This window comes from Panthera tigris, chromosome A2 (assembly GCF_018350195.1).
Source record: "Panthera tigris isolate Pti1 chromosome A2, P.tigris_Pti1_mat1.1, whole genome shotgun sequence".
NCBI classification, from domain to species: Eukaryota; Metazoa; Chordata; class Mammalia; order Carnivora; family Felidae; genus Panthera; species Panthera tigris.
In genome coordinates, this window is record NC_056661.1 from 14,642,340 (window position 1) to 14,655,849 (window position 13,510).

Consider the following 13,510-nt stretch of genomic DNA (forward strand, 5'->3'; position numbering starts at 1 on the left):
AACAATGGCATTCTGACCATCTGGCACAGTTTGCCCCTCACACTACTCTACCAAGGGCCCTTTTATATTCTTATTTCCTGGGGATAATGGCCCTGACTTCTTCACTCTAAGTGAGGACACTTTCAAACACAGCCTGTTGGTGTTGAGACCTGCCTGCATTTACTTGTCAGGCAATGTATCCTAGGGCAGCTCATTTAAGCAGCACTCGAGATAAATCCTTGTTGTAAGTCCCTGAACTTTCTCAGTCTTATAGGACCTTATGGAGAATATCCCTTTAACAAACACTCATCTGAAATCATGACTGCCACGCACACCAGATAGTTACCAAATTGAGGAAGTACGTTATGCAAATTCCCACCGTTTCTAATGAATCTTTAATTAACATACATCACAACCAGGGCACCTGGGTGGCTCAGTCGGTTGGGCATCTGACTTTGGCTCTGGTCATGATCTCACGGTCCGTGAGTTCGAGCCCCGGTGCTGACAGCTCAGAGCCTGGAGCCTGCTTCGCGTTCTGTGTCTCCCTGTCTCTCTGCCCCTCCCCTGCTCATGCTCTGTCTCTCTCTGTCTCAAAAATAAATAAACGTTAAAAAAATTTTTTTAAATACATTGCAACCTAAGTGCTTAAACCTCAACCAAATATGCAAATTAATTTTCATTTCACTATATTTATGCATTTATTAAAACTCTGCAGTTCTGTAATAAACTGCTATATGAAGTAAAAATGATATGCAGCTTATTTAGGTTTGTCTTCGTTGCATGTGGCAACAGGCAAAAGGAAAAGACAGCAAAATGCTGTAATATACAACGCGGCCAGGTAAAAGGTGTAGAAAATTGGTCCATGCTCTCCTATAATGACAAGGCTTTGAGAACATTTAACAGCCAACAGCTAAAAAAACACTGATGATTTCCGTCTACATTAAACAATTTCATCTTTTTATCATTTTATTATTTTTTTAAGTTTATTTTGAGAAAGAGCGAGAAAGAGAGAAGGAACATGAGGGGGGAGGGGCAGAGAGAGAGGGAGAAAGAGAATCCCAAGCCATCTCAGTACTGTGAGCACAGAACCCTATGTGAGGCTCGATGTCACAAACTATGAGGTCATGACCTGAGCCAAAATCAAGAGTCGGACACTTAATGGACTGAGCCACCCAGGTGCCCCTATTATTTTATTCTAAGGAGAGAGAGTGTGCGAGTGGGGGGGGGGGGAGGGGTAGAGGGAGAGAGAGAGAATGAGAATCTTAGGCAGGGTCCACGCTCAGCACAGAGCCTGACATGGGGCCTGATCCCACAACCCTGGGATCATGATCTGAGCCAAAATCAAGAGTCGGATGCTCAACCGACTGAGCGACCAAGGCACCCCAATGATCTCATTTCCCATCCAAAGAAATGCTCCAACCCTAACTGAACAATGTGAGCCATTGGGAAAGGCCTAGAAAATTCCAAAGCTGGGCTACCGTCACCCAAGCTGTGACCTTTATTTTGCCGTGTCCTGTGTAGGGAGGTGACCAGCCCACACATCAACCAAGTCCTATCCAATTTTCCAGACTGGAATCAGGTTTTCAGACCAGCCAATGCCCTAATTACCCTAAAGGGAATTATCCCAGGAACTGATGTTAAGCAAGTTCTAAGTATTTATAAAGGAGTATTTTCTGTCAAAAAAGATTGGTCATTCTCATGCCATCACCACGTTTACTGATAGCTACTCTGAGCCAAGACCCTGACAGGACTGGGCTGCACTGTGGGCACGCCTGTGCTTTTAGGGGCTGGCGTTCCAAGTCGGGAACAGGAAACAAACCAGAAACAAAACCACAAGATCATTTTAGTCAATGGCCACGCCCTAAGAAAACACCTGAACAGGGTAAAAGATTCTGTAGGTAAGTGCTGTTTCACAAGAATCTGTGTCTTTACATAAGGTTTTAAAGCTCCTGGCTCATTCTTTATTGTAGGTGCACCAGCAATCAAAACGCTTTAGTTCCTGAGCTGGTTGTTTGTTTTTTAAGATTTTTATTATTTTTAAATAATTTCCACACCCACTGTGGGGCTCAAACCTACAACCCCGAGATCAAGAGTTACATATTCCATTGACTGAGGCAAACAGGTGCCCCAAGCTGTTTTTATAACAGCTTTACAGAGATGGAATTCATGTGACATACGATCCACCCATAAAAAAAAATTTTTTTTTAGTATTTATTTATTTTGAGAGAGAGAGAGAGAGAGAGAGAGAGAGAGAGAGAGAGAGCATGAGCAAGGGAGGGGCAGAGAGGGGAGGGAGACACAGAATCCTAAGCAGGCTCCAGGCGCTACACTGTCAGCACAGAGCCCAGTGCGGGACCTGTGAGATCATGACCTGAGCCGAAGTCGGATGCTTAACCAACTGCACCCACCCAATTAAAGTGAGCAATTTGGGGCGCCTGGGTGGCTCAGTCGGTTAAGCATCTGACTCTTGGTTTCAGCTCAGGTCACGATCTCACGGTTCGTGAGTTCGAGCCCCGCATTTGCGTTGACAGTGCAGATCCTGCTTGGGATTCTTTATCTCCTTTCTCTCAGCCCCTCCCCTGATCGCTCTCTCTCTCTCTGTCTCTGTCTCTCAAAATAAATAAATAAACTTTAACAAAAATAAATAAATAAAGTGAACAAGTCTGGGACGCCCGGGTGGCTCCGTCAGTTAAGCATCTGACTCTTGATCTCAGTTCAGGTCTTGATCTCAGAGTTGTGAGTTCAAGCCCCGCATTGGATTCTCCACTGGGCATAAAGCCTACTTAAAAAAATAAAATAAGTGAATAATTTAGTGCTCTTCAGTACATTCATAAGGTTGTGTAGCCATCACCACTACCTAACATCTTCATCACTTCAAAAAGAAACTCTGCCCTCATTAGCAGTCATTCCCTGCTCCCCTGCCCCTGAGCTCCTGGCAGCTGCTAATCTCTTCCTGCCTATTCTGGATATTTCATATAAATGGAATCATACAATATATGGTCTTTGTGTCTGGCTTCTCTCACTGAGCGTAAAGTTTCCAAGGCTCGTCCACATTGTCATCATGGACACTGTTTTTTTTTTTTCATAACCCTTGATGTGTATATTTATATATTTGTATATACTAGTCACCTATCTGTCCAATAGAACTTTCCACTATTTTAGACTTATGCTGTCTAATGAGAGCCACCAGCCACATGTGGCTACTGAGCACTTGAAATGCGGCCAGTATGGCTGAGGAATGCCTTCTTTAATTATATTTAATTTGAATTAATTCAAATGTATATAGCTCCCTGCTGTAAGAGGCTGGTGCATGGGAAGGACCACAGCTCTGGTCTATAGCAGCACCCAAGAGACAGGCTGATTAGAATCAGAGGCCAGGGGCGCCTGGCTGGCTCAGTTGGTAGAACATGCAGTTGTGAGTTTAAGCCCCATGTTGGGCATAGAGCTTACTTTAAAAAAAATATCAGAGGTGGGGCGCCTGGGTGGCTCAGTGGGTTAAGCATCTGACTCTTGGTTTCGGCTCAGGTCTTGATCTCACGGTTCATGAGTTCGAGCCCCACATCCAGCTCTGTGCTGACCGCGCAGAGCCTGCTTGGGATTCTCTCTCTCCCTCTCCCTCTGCCCTTCCCCTGCTTGCACTATCTCTGTCTCTCAAAATAAATAAATAAGCTTTAAAAATTCAAAAAAGAAATCAGAGGCTTGATTCACAAGTCACCCTGAAACTGGGGGACCAGAAAAGGACACTCCAAGTAACTCCCCAGCTCTAGGAGATCCACTCTTAGCACAGCTGTAAGGAAACGTACATGAGACTCAGCCTCGGGTACAGCCAATCAGAAAAGGGATTGGAGTTCCAGATGAAGTCACACTAGAGCGTAATGGATAATGGCCTAAAGAATAATTATTGTTGGGATAAACCCAACCATAAGGCTGGACCTACAGATCATGAATTTGCACAATTGCAACAGACCTGACTAGGTGATGAGGAAGGGGAACAAAGGTAAAAAAAACCTCCTGGGTTGGGGGCGCCTGGGCGGCTCAGTCGGTTGAGTATCCAACTTCGGCTCAGGTCATGATCTCACGGTTCGCGAGTTCATTTGTGAGTTCGAGCCCTGCGTTGGGCTTGCTGCCGTCAACGCAGAGCCTGCTTTGGATCCTCTGTCCCCATCTCTCTGCCCCTGCCCCGCTTGCTCTCTCTCAAAAATAAATAAACATTAAAACAAAACAAAACAAAACAATAAACAAAATAAAACCTGCTGGGTTACTTGAGCCTGACAGCTCCTAGCCAGGCCAATGAACAGTGGTCAGGAAATAACAGCGAGTTCCCTTATGTTATGTGTTATTTCCATTTACTGCTCTGAAAGGCAGCTGTGTGTGCTCTTGCAACACAGAGAGGGTTCCTTGGCCCAAAGCAAGTCTGGCCGAGCCGGGTCTCTGGGACTTCTCATTCCTCAGCAGACAGTAAGAACTGACCAAGGTATAGACGTGCGCTTGAGACCAGCACGGGGGACAGTGACAGCACTGAGAAGATAAAACAGGCCCCTCTGAGTGAACCGCCCAGCATTCCAGGTGGCTTTTCAGGGCACTTCCTGTGCACACGGGGTCTAAGTTGCCCGCCCCTCCGTCATCCAAGATCCAAATGCTTTTATAGAAGTTGGCACTCGAGTTCACTTGGAGGCAAAGCCTGACCCAACCAGGGTGTAAGAATGTTCTTGTCTGGTGCTAAATGTCACCTTTGGAATGCAGGCTCTGCCCCAGAAGTCATCAACACGACGGTGCCTAAAATCCAAACAACTCTGAATTCTGTAAAGCATCTAGCCCCAAGGGTTTCAGGAAAGGGACTGGGCTAGTATTTGGTCCTCTTGGCTAAATTCAAAATTCTCTAAATACGGTTTATTTTGTTCTCTTAGGACAGCTCCCCTCGACACCAAGAACAACGGCTGTCTCAAGGGAAGGATTCGGGAAGGAGGGCACACTCCTAGGGTGTTGCTGGTGTTCAGAGGCCTCTGCAGGGAGGGACACCCAGACACCCCTGACCTGGAAGATGTGCCAGCGTCCCTCCCACGGGCCAGAGGAGACAGTGGGAGGCAGTGAGGAAGTGAGGCAGTGCTTCCAGGAATGTCTGCCAACACAGGGTTTACACAGAGGATGGCTTTCTCTTCAGGATGATACGAAGTCAGGCCCCAGGCACTCAATCTTCCCGAACCTCATAAAATGAACAGGATGAAAAGGATTTCAATTCATAGGTATCAGTCACCAGGAACAGTTCTCCATTCAACAAAAACCTAAGGACAGTCCTAGAACGCAGCACATCCTAGGCCCTGCGCTCACTGGAGGAGACAGATGGCAAAGCCCCAGAGCATCATGGACGCAGTGAGAGCAGCGATGCACAGACGGCACTTGGAACTGGTAGGTGCAGGCTGTGAGGCACAGGACGGGTTCCCTTTCTGAGTCAGGACAGGGTGTGGAAGGGTGGCACACAGCCCGGCTGTGGGTTACTGGGGTGCGACCTGTTCTCTCCAGAGGTTCACTCTGATCATCCATAAAACAAGAGGAGAGTCAGCGTCTGCCCTGAGCTGCTAGAAGGTTCAGGAGATAATGCCAGGAAGCTCAGAGCTGACTGACTGCAACCCATACTCCATCGATGCCTACTGGGCTTTAAACGCTCTGCACAAGTGGCGCCTGGGTGGCTCAGTCAGTCAAGCGTCTGAGTTCCGCTCAGGTCATGATCCCAGGTCATGAGTTCGAGCCCCGCGTCAGGCTCTGTGCTGGCAGCTCAGGGCCTGGAGCCTGCTTCAGATTCTGTGTCTCCCTCTCTCTCTGACCCTCTCCTGCTCATGCTCTTTCTCCCTCTCTCTCAAGAATAAATAAACATTAAAAATATATTAATAAAAAAAAGTAAATAAACAAATGCTCTGCACAGTTTTTGTCTTTACCTTAAAGGCCTCTTGCAGACTTCAGCCAGAGGGGAATGTGAGGAATGTGGGTTAAACCAAGAAACAGTCATGCTCTGTCCCTGCAGGAGGAGTCCCAGAAGGCCTGGCTCTCAGGATCACCAATAACGTGGTGACCCACTGGTGCCAGTGTGCGGCATCAGGACACTGAACAGTTTTCTTTGGGCTAATACTGGGTCGTTCCTGTCACAAGGTTGGGAGAAGCTGAAGCAGAACTGAGATCTTGTTTACTTTCCTGCCACTCACATGTTGGACGCACAGTGATCCCATGGCTGCACTTCCTAATCATGAGAAGAGAGATTTGGCCACACTGAACTTGACAATTCAGCCAGACCATGTGGAGCCCGGCTCGTGGCAACTGCAGATAGCTTGCACTTTCCCAGGTTGAGCAGGGCTGCCCCATTCACGTGCAACCATGTCCCAAAATGCATGACGCACCCCAATGTTTGAGCCAGTTGGTGGAAAGGAAGCCTGATTTTCTGAAGAATGCCCAGATCTGATGTGTGTGGCTTACGCTCTGAGCCCCATGGCCTCCTTGGGACTCAGCCTAGGGTAAAGTCGAAAGCCCCAAGCATGACCTCTGCAGACTGGAAGGATGGGACAGGTGATAGCATGGTTTAAAACGGACACCTCAGCTTGTCCTGGTGGCAGTAGGTATCAGTCCTGTCTTTTTCTCCTGAAACTGCAGAGTTGGAAGGTGACGGACAGCTGCCCTCATGTCCACACGTACAGAATCAGACAGAGCAAAAAAGATGTGCCCAGACTGCACACCTCCCAAGAACTGGTTTCCTGTTCAGTTCCAGCACCCCACAGACAGAATAAACATCATCAAGAACTAAAGCTTGCTGACATCATGGTTGATGGAGTTACTTTTAAAAATTGTTTTTGTGGTGGGGACTGAGGGGTGAAAAGGGGTCCATGTTTGGGAGGAGGACTGGGTATACATGGGGGGCAAGGAACAACTGATTGAATATGTAAAAGTACTGGGGCGCCTGGGTGGCTCGGTCGGTTGAGCGTCCGACTTTGGCTCAGGTCATGGTCTCACAGTTCATGAGTTTAAGCCCCACGCTGGCTTGCTGCTGTCAGCGCAGAGCCTGCTTGGGACCCTCTGTCCCCCTCTCTCTCCCCCTCCCCCACTTGTGCTGTCTCAAAAATAAAACCTAAAAAACAATAAGTAAAAGTACTGAGGATACCGGGAGCAGAAATCTAATTGTGAGGAAACATCAGATCAACCCAAATGGAGGGGTCTGCCTGTGATCTTCCAGATGGTCAAGGTCATGAAAGCCAAGGAAAAACAGGCTTGTTCCAAATGGAAAAAGACCAAAGTGACATGATATGTAACATGAGATCCTGGCCTGCATCCTTTTCTATAAAGGACACTATTGGGACAACTGAAAAGCTTAAATAAGGTCTGAGGATTCTATGCTAGTGGCGTTATCAATGTCATTCCCTGACTCTAAGGGATGTCCTGGGGGGAAACAGGAGGATGTCTTATTCATTGGAAACACACTCAGGTAAGTGTGCAGGGGTCACAGGGCATCGTGGCAGCCACTTATTCCGCAACAGTGCAGGAAGAAAATACATTTGCACTGTTCTGGGAACATTTCTGTAAATCTGTGATTATTTCAAAATAAAAAGTTAAACACACACAAGCAACCTATGAGAACAAATGGAGGCCACTCAAAGTACAAGGGCCTTGTAAGCCAAGCAGAATAATAGCTTCTGGGTTACAAAGTGCACTCAAAGGTAAAGGAATCAGGGATGAAACATAGCACAGGCTGGCTTTTATGAAAAAGGAAAGTGGTGGTAAAGACAACAGAGAAACCGTTGACTATTACCTGGGTTGGTAGCAATACCATGAAGATCCATCATGAAATATTTGTTTTGTTTTGTTTAATTAAAAAAAATTTTAATGTCCATTTATTTTTGAAGGAGAGATGGGCCCGTAAGGGGCAGAGAGACAGGGAAACACAGAACCCGAAGCAGGCTCCAGACTCTGAGCTGTCAGCACAGAGCCTGACGCAGGGCTCAAACCCACGAACTGTGAGATCATGAAGGAAGTCAGACGCTTAACCGACTGAGCCACCCAGGCATCCCTATTCAAATTTTTTTTTTTTAACGTTTATTCATTTTTGAGAGACAGAGAGATAGAGCACAGTAGGGTGGGTCAGAGAGAGAGGGACACACAGAATCTGAAGCAAGGTCCAGGCTCTGAGCTGTCAGCACAAAGCCTGTTGCGAGGCTCGAACTCACGAACTGTGAGATCATGACCTGAGCTGAAGTTGGACGCTTAACCAACTAAGCCACCCAGGTGCCCCTAATTTTTTTTAATGTTTAATTATATTAGAGAGAGAGAGAGACAGAAACAGAGCATGAGCAGGGGAGGGGCAGAGAGAGAAGGAGACACAGAATCCGAGGCAGTTTCCAGGCTCTGAGCTGTCAGCACAGAGCCTGATGCAGGGCTTAAACTCATGAACCGTGAGATCATGACCTGAGCTGAAGTCGGATGCCTAACCAATTGAACCACCCAGGTGCCCCATGAAGTATTTCTTTGAACTAATAGGGTTCCCCACCAATGTCAGTCCCACCAAATGACTGAGCAGTTCTCAACCAGAGTGTGAAGGTTGTAGATGATAAAGACTGAGGACCATCACAGATCAAAGGAGACTAAGGAGACAGGATGACTAAATGCAACGTGGGAGGGTGGACCAGAGAAAAGGCATCAGGGCAAAGGCTGGGGAAATCCGAATACAGTCTGTTGGTCAGTGCAAGAACACTGTACCAAGGTTAATGTCCTGGTTTTGATCACTGTGCTACGGTCCTACTGTGCTAGAGGAGGCTGGGAAAAGGGTATAGGAGAAACTCTCTTGCCATTTTTCAACTTTTCTGCAAATCTAAAATTAATTCGAAATAAAATGTTTCTTTTTTTTTTTTAACAAAAGGATTGGCAGTGGCAGAAGACTTCCGTGGGGATTACTTTGAATACTTAAAACAACTAAAATCAGGGGCGCCTGGGTGGCTCAGGCAGTTGGGCAGCTGGCTTCAGCTCAGGTCACGATCTCACAGTCTGTGAGTTCGAGCCCCGCGTCAGGCTCTGTGCTGACAGCTCAGAGCCTGGAGCCTGCGTCCAACTCTGTGTCTCCCTCTCTCTCTGTCCCTCCCCTGCTTGCTCTGTTTCTGTCTCTCTCTCAAAAAATAATAAACATTAAAAAACAAAAACAAATAATCTCATTAGTATTCTACTTTTCTAAATCTATCATCTTTTCTTTAAAAAACTTTTTTTATTTTGAGAGCGTGAGTAGGGGAAGGGCAGATACAACGGGAGACGGAGGATCCCAAGCAGGCTCTGCACTGTCAGCACAGAGCCCGACCAAGGGCTCAAACCCACAAACCGTGAGATCGTGGCCTGAGCTGAGATCAAGAGTTGGGTGTTTAACAGACTGAGCCACCCAGGTGCCCCTCATCTTTTCCTTTTCCAAAACAATGGAATGCCACAGTGCCTCTTAGGTCTTCCTTAAGAACAATGCAGCTGCTCGTTACTCATTGGCAACAGTATTTCTCCAGTTACAAACTGCAAAATTAATCCATGCGATACACGGATACATCAAAAAGCAGGGCACTGATGAGACAGAAAGGACGCATCTGGACCGTCTACTGCCAGAGAGAGACGTGACAGGCAAGATGGCCCACGACATGCGTCAGGCCGCGTCAGGACCAGATCAGAGGGTGCATGATTGTCATGGTCCCAGATCCACAAAAAAAAAAAAAAAAAAAAAAAAAGTCTTCTCAATGGCCTACCTGTCTTTTCCTTGATCTCACAGAGCACACTGAAGAGAGCAGGCTTCATCCGATGGCAATTCAGAGCATGCTTTCTGAAAGAGAAACAACAGAAGAGAGTGTGAGAGACAGAAGAGTCATCCTGTTCAGGAAAGTAAAGATCTTTCATATTGACCCTGCCGGTTCTGTTGAAAATTGCTCTTACGAAGTGACAGTACAAAAGCATTTCCTATGACTTCCATTTTGTAAAATTCCAATGGAGCAATACACAAATATTCAAAACATTTCCTTTACATGTGTGTTTTTTTTTTTAATGTTTATTTATTTTTGAGAGAGAGAGCACAAGTGAGGAAGGGACAGAGACAGAGGGGACAGAGGACCTGAAGCAGGCTCTGTGCTGGCAGCAGTGAGCCTGACGTGGGGCTTGAACTCAAACTCAAGATTGTGACCTGAGCCGAAGTCGGACACTCAACCGCCTGAGCCACTCAGGTGCCCCTCCATGAAAAATTTTAAACAATGCAAATTTAAATAATGCAAATAACTTGTCAAGGACTACGAACTTTTGGGGCACGTGGGTGGCTCGGTAGGTTAAGCATCCGACTCTTGATTTCGGCTCAGGTCATGATCTCACTGTTATGGGATCGGGCCCCATGTCAGGCTCAGTGTGGTGCACGGAGCCTGCTTGGGATTCTCTGTCTCTCCCTATCTCTCTGCCCCTCTCCCCTGCTGTGCTCTCTCTCTCTCAAAATAAACATAAAAAAAAAAACAAAAACAAAAACAACCCTATGAACTTTCAAGATCCAGTGATTTCAAAGCTGTGTTCACACTATTGCCCTGTCATGGCACTTTGATGCATAAGCAGAAATTCCAGCCATCCTACCCCAGTGTCCTGAGATGTTAACTTAGTAGGTGTTTACTGAGCAGCCTCTATGTGCCATACACCATTCCAGTGTCACAGACACAGACACATGAGGTTCCTACCCACGTGGCAGTTAAGAGGGAGGGAGGGAGAGACACCAAACGCACACACAAACGAGATAACCACGAGCCACGGCAGGTGCATTGTGGCAACAAACTAGAGTGATGGGTAGAAGGAGTTTGAATGTCTCTGATGTGACCTCAATGCTGAGATCAGAATGACAAGAAGTCAGGCAGGAAACGAGAGGCTGAAGAGAGTAATAATTTAGATTGAGGAACCAGCCAGTGCAAAGGCTAAGTGAGAACACGCTTGGCTTTTTAAGAGACCAGGATGCTGTAGAGTAAGGGGTGAGGGAGAGAGCCAGGAGGTGAAGTTAGGCAAGGGGGAGTCACCTAGAAGAGACTTGTCAGTCAGGGGAACTACTCTGGCTTTTGTTCCTGGTGATGGGAATGGTGGTTTGGCAGAAGAATGGCTTCCAAAGATGTCCATGTGCTAATCCTCAGAATATGTTACACTGGAAAAAGAACTCTGTGGCTGTGATTAAGGTTAAGGACCTTGAGATGGGGAGATTAGCCTGGATTACCCAGATGGGCCCGATCTAATCATACAAGTCCTTAAAAGTGGACAACCTCTTCTAGCTGTGTTCAGAGAGAGATACAGTGACACGGAGTCAGAGACACTATGCTGTTGGCTCCGAAGACAGAGGAAGAAAACTGCAAGCCAAGAAATGCAGGTGGCTTCAACAAGCTGGAAAAGGCAGGGAAATGGACTCTTCCCCTGTGGCCTCCAGAAGGAAGGCGGCCCGACTTCAGCTCAGGTCATGATCTCACAGCTTGTGAGTTGAAGCCCCGCATCGGGCTCTGTGCTGACAGCTCAGAGTCTGGAGCTTGCTTCGGATTCTTTGTCTCCCTCTCTCTCTCTCTCTCTCTCTCCCCTTTCAAAAATAAACATTAAAAAAAAAGTTTTGGGGTGCCTGAGTGGCTCAGTCAGTTAGGCGTCCGACTTCAGCTCAGGTCATGATCTCACTGTTCGTGAGTTCGAGCCCCGTGTCAGGCTCTGTGCTGACAGCTCGGAGGCTGGAGCCTGCTTAGGATTCTGTGTCTCCCCCTCTCTCTCTGCCCCTCCCGGCTCACACTCAGTCTCCGTCTCTCTCAAAAACAAACAAACATTAAAAAAAATAAATACAATTTAGTGGCTTTTCGGAAATTCACAATGTTTAATCATCACCACTGTCTATTTCCACAACACTGTCACCACCCCCCTGAAGAAATCCTGTTCCCATTAGCAGTCATTCCCCATTCTCCTCTCCTCCCACCCAGCAACCACCAATCTTTTGGTCTCTATAGGTTTGTCTCTGGACAAATGTCTCCTGGACATTTCATATAAATGGAATCACAGAGTATGGGACCTTATCTGCCTTTCCCATAGCATGTTTTCATGGTTCTTCCAAGTTTTTGTGTATCAGTGCTTCATCCCTTTTTAAGGCCAAATAATATTCCATTGTATGAATAACTTTCGTTTGTCCATTTATCAATTGATGCACTCTTGGGTTGTTTCCACTTTTGGCTGTTATGAATAATTCTGCTATGAACATTCATGCGTAAGTTTTTATGTGACCGTGTGTCTAGGGAGAATCGCTAAGTCATATGGTAACTCTGTTTAACCTCTTGAAGAAATGCCAAACTTTTTTTTTTAATGTTTATTTTTTTATTTTTGAGAGAGAGAGCAGGGGAGGGGCAGAGAGAAGGGGAGAAAGAGAATCTCAAGCAGACTCTATGCTGTCAAGTGCAGGGCCTGATGCAGGGCTCGATCACGAACCATGAGCCAAAATCAAGAGTTGGACACTTAGGGGTGCCTGGGTGGCTCAGGCGGTTAAGCGTCTGACTTCAGCTCGGGTCACGATCTCACAGTTCAAGGCCCATGTCAGGCTCCTGCTGTCAGCACAGAGCCCACTTTGGATCCTCTGTCCCCCTTTCTCTCTGCTCCCCCCACTCTCGCGTGTTCTCTCTCAAAAATAAACAAACGTTAAAAAAAAAAAAAAAAGAGCTGGACACTTAACCGACAGATCTACTCAGGTGCCGCGAGGAAATGACAAAATTTTATAAAGTGGCTGCACCATTTTCCATTCTCATCAGCAACTAATTAAGATTCTAATTTCTCCGCAACCTCACCCAAACTCATTATTGTCTTTTTTACTATAGCCACACCAGTGGGTGTGAGGCAGTATCTCATTACGGTTTTGATTTATATTTCTCTAAAGACTATTGACATCGAGCATCTTTTCAGGTGTTCATCGGCCATTCTTTTTTGGGGAAATACCTATTCAAATTCTTTGCTCATTCTTTAATTGGGTGATGTCTTTTTTATTGTTGAGTTGTATGAGTTCTTTATATTTTCTGGATACTAGACTCTTAATATATGATTTGCAAGTTTTTTCTCCCATTCTGTGAGTTGTCTTTTTACTTTCTTGATAGTGTCATTTGAAGCACAAAAGTTTTTCATTTAGTGAAATCCAACTTATCTATTACTTTGTTGCTTGTGCTTTAGGCATATCTAAAAAAATGTTACTTAATTCAAGGTTATGAAGATTTATGCCTATGTTTTCTTCTAAGAGTTTTACAGGGTTAGCTCTTACTTAGGTATTTGATCCATTTCATTTTTGTATACGGTGTTAGGTAAGGATTCAAATGCATTCCTATTTTTTTTTTTTTTTTATTTACTTTTGGGAGAGAGAGAGGAGCTGAGAGAGAGGGAGATAGAGAATCTGAAGCAGACTTGGAGCTGTCAGAGCAGACCCCAGTAGGGGGCTCAAACCCACAAACCATGAAATCATGGCCCGATCCGAAGTCAGGTACTTATGACTGACCCCATCAAATTAATTATT

The 13,510-nt window shown here is 46.0% G+C and overlaps 1 protein-coding gene across 5 annotated transcripts in view; it reads right to left on the reverse strand.

The window, feature by feature from the left end:
- The window catches only part of PBX4 (PBX homeobox 4), a 53,250-nt gene that overhangs the window by 24,255 nt on the left and 15,485 nt on the right, over window positions 1-13,510 (reverse strand). For all 5 annotated transcript variants that reach the window (XM_042978707.1, XM_042978704.1, XM_042978706.1 and 2 more), the window contains exon 2: window positions 9,729-9,802. In XM_042978707.1, the coding sequence (XP_042834641.1) occupies window positions 9,729-9,802 (74 nt within the window). The remainder of the gene's footprint in view (window positions 1-9,728; window positions 9,803-13,510) is intronic.